At 37.0% G+C, this 5,288-nt stretch overlaps 1 protein-coding gene across 2 annotated transcripts in view; it reads right to left on the bottom strand.

Moving 5' to 3' along the window:
- Nucleotides 1-5,288, bottom strand: part of kndc1 (kinase non-catalytic C-lobe domain containing 1) — a 41,273-nt gene that overhangs the window by 10,612 nt on the left and 25,373 nt on the right. For both annotated transcript variants that reach the window (XM_016679005.1, XM_007566799.2), the window contains exons 19-23: nucleotides 2,800-2,896; nucleotides 2,612-2,709; nucleotides 1,500-1,684; nucleotides 312-422; nucleotides 98-245 (exon numbers count right to left, since the gene is read on the bottom strand). In XM_016679005.1, the coding sequence (XP_016534491.1) occupies nucleotides 98-245; nucleotides 312-422; nucleotides 1,500-1,684; nucleotides 2,612-2,709; nucleotides 2,800-2,896 (639 nt within the window). The remainder of the gene's footprint in view (nucleotides 1-97; nucleotides 246-311; nucleotides 423-1,499; nucleotides 1,685-2,611; nucleotides 2,710-2,799; nucleotides 2,897-5,288) is intronic.

Raw genomic sequence — 5,288 nt, 5'->3', positions numbered from 1 at the left:
AGTGTTACATGTGTAAGACATTAACTCTCAGGAAAAAGTAATTACTTTAGATTGCAGGAAAGGGTTAGCGGGTGTGTGTGTGTGTGTGTGTGTGTACCTCTGTATTTAGAAATGTTTCCAAAGTCTCCACAAGACTCGACTTTGGCGTGAAGTCCACTGATTTGCAGTCTGTCACCCAGATCTGCAGAAGGTCCAGGCTGCGATGGAAGATCCTTTCACTGTCCCCTGACATCTCTGGCCCCTCCCTGGTTAAAACAACATGTCAAAAAGCTGCTTTTTTCTCTTGACAACAGTTACTGGATGTTTGGTACCTTGAAGCACTGATGAACTTATCCATGATGAACTGCAGCAGTTCTTCAGGAGAGCAAAAGAAACGATACGTGTACAGGAACTGTTGGATGTAGCCCTCTGCAGCAGCATTTCTGTACAGAAAAGTTCAGAAAGGAGAAGTTTGAATCTTGGTGGGAAGTGTGATTACAGTAAGTCATGTTGTTCTTAAAACTGGTGGAGAGAAAAGTCGTTTCTCTCCATGTTTCTACCCTTGAGTTTCCACTTAGAGGCAAAGAGAGAGAGAAACTAATTTTCTGTGTTAGAAAATGCTTTTGTGTGTCTCAAAACTGTTAGAAAACATCTTGTTCCTCTCAGATTAGCTGAAAGCTTTCATTTCACACCACCAGCTTTTCAGTCCTTATCTGCACACATAACTTCAAATCAGGCCTGATTCTCCTTGTGCAGCAGCCAAGCCAGAAGCGCTCTGTTTTGTTTTTTTGGTTTTACATTAGACGGAAACTCGAAACAAAACTCAAAGAGAAGAAACACGGAGTACTACTCAAATAATACTCAATACTTTTAATAATAAATAATACTTTTATCTGGTCAAGTACGACATTATTCTGGATAATTGCTGAAAATGCATCAGGGAGTCCTTAAAACATCTCTCTGTCCCTCCCTTCAAAATATAAAATAGGAACTGTAATGTTTAAATAAATGTAGATAGTCTGGTCAGGGCTGATTATGAATAAGATGCATCAGATTTAGGCTGTTGGGTAAAAAAGATGAGTATTGTTCAAGTAATAACACACATCTGGTTCACATTTGTTAAAACACAATCAGTGTTACATGTGTAAGACATTAACTCTCAGGAAAAAGTAATTACTTTAGATTGCAGGGAAGGGTTAGCGGGTGTGTGTGTGTGTGTGTGTGTGTACCTCTGTATTTAGAAATGTTTCCAAAGTCTCCACAAGACTCGACTTTGGCGTGAAGTCGATGTTTGTTAAAAAACAAACATCCTTTGTTTTTTACTTGTTTGAAGAAAAAAAATGCTGTTATCCCCTCAGTGTCACTCATTGCTGTCATGAGACTGGATGAAAATTTGTGCAAAACAGTGTTAAAATATCGTATTTTTGCCCAAACTCCCTTTAAAATGAAAGAAAATCTGGAGTTCTCCATCAAATACTGTCTGTGAACAAACATTGTTGGTATATTTCAGATCTCAGCACCTGGCATAAAGGTAAGCCATGAGTCCCAGAGGAGAGCCGGCCTGCAGAGTCCTCTTCCCTTTACTGCTACCAAAGCTCAGGACAGAGGGGTCCTCAGTGGACTGGAGGTTCACGGAGTGGCATCCACAGACAGCCAGAGAGGGCAGCAGAGAAACTTCCAGGCCCCATTGATCAACGCTGAGGACCTGCAGGTATGAAACAAATGAATCATTTCAAAGCTGCTGTCACAATGTTTCTTATTTAGACATGCACAAAATCTTCACACCCAAAGAGACTTTTAACATTTTTTACATTGCAAAAACAAACTACAAAGTATTCTAATATAAAACACAAAGAATAATTGTTGTGTAAATGATGCATCGTTTTCTATGATATACCCGTAGAATGTTTTCTCAGATGCTCACAATCCAACCTGAGTTTAAGACAGTTTGTGCATAATAAGCAAACATTTTTGATTATTACACAACACAAAGTACTTTTGGAAATGTATTGATTAGACAACAGTGCATTATTGTGACATAACATACGTAGATTTTTGTGGTTGTCAAAAGACAAAATCTCATCAACAAAATCAAAAACTTTTTTCAAGCTACTGAATGTAAGTACATTTAAAAACTCAAAGATATTTCCATTTCGTCAAACATCCGTCATAAACACATGTATGACACGTGTACAATTTATGTTGTATATTTAAATGACCAGTGTGCTACAGAATGAGAAGAGAATAAGTAACTTTTACTGTGATGCCACTTGGAAACTGTTTATTTTATTCTGTCATGGTCTGTTCGCTTTCCAAGATGTCAAATAGTTATTAGCTGAATTAATCAGAATAAAAGAATTGGCCCATCAACGCCACTCCAAGCACTTAGCATGCCAAGGTGAGCAAACATGTCAGAAAATTAAGATGATTATACCACAGAATATTTTGGCGTGTTTAAAAAAATCCATTGTAGAGTGTGGTAGTGTTGAATGCATTAAAAGGTGATTTTGTGTTAATTACTTAAAGTAAGACGTCTTAATAAGTTACTGAAATCTTGTGCAGATACAATATAAATACTATACTACATAAATTAGGGAAAACAAAGAAAATAAATGTTAGGATCGACTAATACCTCAAGATATTTCTTCACACAATCCAAAAAGGCCACCTTGGATCTGAGTTCTTCAAGCTGTGACTTGAGTTTTGAGAGCATCAGTTTGCTTTCAGGACCTTCAGGATTCATGCACAGAAACATATTTATATTCATACTGGAAACACCAGAAGACATCTTCATAATTTATAACAATGGAGCGCACAGACCTTTGTTTTTTCTCTCATGTTGATTCTTCAGCTTTTGATAGAAATTTCTGGTTTTCTTCAGATTCCTCGTCTCAATTATCAGCTGCTGCTGCACTTCCTGTTCAAAGGAACACACAGAGAATCACAGGAATGACACGACCACATGCCTTCCACTGCAAGAGGCCGTCGGCTGTTTTCCATTGTGTGCAGGGCAGCACTTTTTTATGTTTTCTCCTCACCGTGGCAACGGCTCTTTTGAAGTGTAATAAGCGAGGAGTAGCGGTAGCGGGCGGCTATTAAGGTGTACTATCAGCTCCGACACAAACTGTCTGAAAGAGCAGTAGTTCCATCAACATGGGAAAACACAAAGACTATTCATTAATATTCTTTTGCAAATGATAATAACTTCCTCTGCCAAGGGCTAAGCTCAACACATTAATATTCAGATCCGGTTAGAGGGGGATATTATGCCAATTATCTTCAAGTTCCCCACATTACCATTCTATTTACCCTAAAGCCTGACCGTGACCCATTTTTCTTTGGGAATAGAAAAATAATACCCGCACTTGATAAAATAACCTGATCAGGTGAACGGACTGAATGGAGCTTCAATATGTAGAGGAAAGTGAAAGCACATTCAGAAAGCACTGGAACTACAAGCTGCATCCAATCATAAAGCCCCCAATTTGAAGCACAAAGCCCACAAACTCGAACGTCGTTGTAGAATGTTTTGTTTTGGTAATGTGGCTAGGCAGTAATGTGACATTTCTCTGAATCATTAAAAACTGCTGCAGTCATGAAAGATAAGTTGTGTTGCAGTATTAAGTAATTTTACAAAGAACACTGCATGAAATACTTACATAAAACCAACTTCATATAAAACAGATATAAAATCAGAACCAAACAGACTGAGAAACATCTGAAGGAGATTATTCACACCCCAGGCAGATTTAAATTAAAAGTGATGTCCTTTAAGTCACCAAGTGTGTTTCTGACAGGTGATAAAAAATGCAAAGGAAATGTTCTTTAAAAATAACAATCCATCACCCTAATTGTCAGAAGGAGAGAAGGAGAAGTGGTGAAACCTTTTCCTGGTGGCTTTGAATTGGCACATAGGGGAAAGTTTCTGGGGTAGAAAACATTGACAAATTAATAATTAAATTACCAAAACTGGAAAGTTCTGGAATGTGGAGGAGGCAAAGTGACCAATACTTGGAAACACCAAAAATGTCCAAGATTTGTTGCCTTTTATGAACACAATGAACCTTTGCAGCTACCTGAAATTTAAAGTTGACCTATATTTAACTCATTCAAAAATAGCTGAAATTTATGGGGAATATTTTGCCAATACATAAATCCATACAATATTTCAGGAATTGCGTTAAAATATCTTCAAATTTGTTACGGTGACTTATAACTATTTGTTATTAATTGTGGCAGTTATTGATATTCTCATTTCACATACTACCTTTAATTGATTTGTTTTGCAAGTTAGTTCATTCTTTGAACTGTAAATGTTTTGTTAGTTATGCTCAATTCAGCATTTAATTTTCCAGAGCATGTCGAAGTAAACATATACTGATGTGATTTGTGTTATTTAAGTAAACATTTCACATTTGAATACATAATTTGGTTGTTACTTTAAGGGATAATTCAACATGAAGGTATAAGGGAAAGACGTTAAGGACATCTTAGTTATTTTTAAAATGGGTAAGTCCCATTCTATGGCTAAAACATCTAGTCTAAAGGAAAACTATTATGCAAAATTTGGGTATAAACTGCTCCTAAATACCACCCAGACATTTTTAAAATTTAGTTAATGTTTTGTTGTTTCAAAATCCTCCCGATTTTTAAGTCACAACCTACGGTTACTGTGCCGTTACCTGTGGTGCCAAGCCCATCCCGTTACTTAGCAACCCAAGTGCTCAGTTGGTTTTACTGCTGTATGTGCTTGCACAATGGCTGCTGGAAAAGACAAGTGTTTTGTTGTTCACTTATCATTCCGAAAACTACTTACTACATTCTTGTTGGTTGTGCAGGAGGCTACACTTCTGCTTTTCAAAGTTCAACCTTCATGTTCAAGTTTGCTTCCATGGCACATTTCAGCATGAAGGAAGTCCAAAGAGCTTTACATCAGATATATATGGTTGTAAACTGCAAAACTGTTTGCAGACATTTTCACATGCGAGTGTAAATATGGAGTCGGGGGCGTGGCCAGCAGCAGCTTGGATGGATTTAAAGTGACAAGAGGCCCTAAAACAACTCTGAAAGGAGCTCAAACTAGGCAGAACTGAGCAGACTAAAATATCATTATCTGAACATTATTTTAAACAAAAAAATAAAAATAAAGAAGCACAACAGGTCTAATAGGTCAGCTTCAACATTTTAAACATTGACAGCTTTTATGTCATTACATAGGCATTCCTGCCAATGCAAAACGCAACATATCAAATCCTGCTTTATAATACATGTAATCTAGTTAGTATGCTTAATAAATAAATGATGCAGTC

This window comes from Poecilia formosa, unplaced genomic scaffold (genome assembly GCF_000485575.1).
Source record: "Poecilia formosa unplaced genomic scaffold, Poecilia_formosa-5.1.2 Scaffold199, whole genome shotgun sequence".
Classification (NCBI taxonomy): domain Eukaryota; kingdom Metazoa; phylum Chordata; class Actinopteri; order Cyprinodontiformes; family Poeciliidae; genus Poecilia; species Poecilia formosa.
This window is presented reverse-complemented; position numbering and strand designations above follow the sequence as displayed.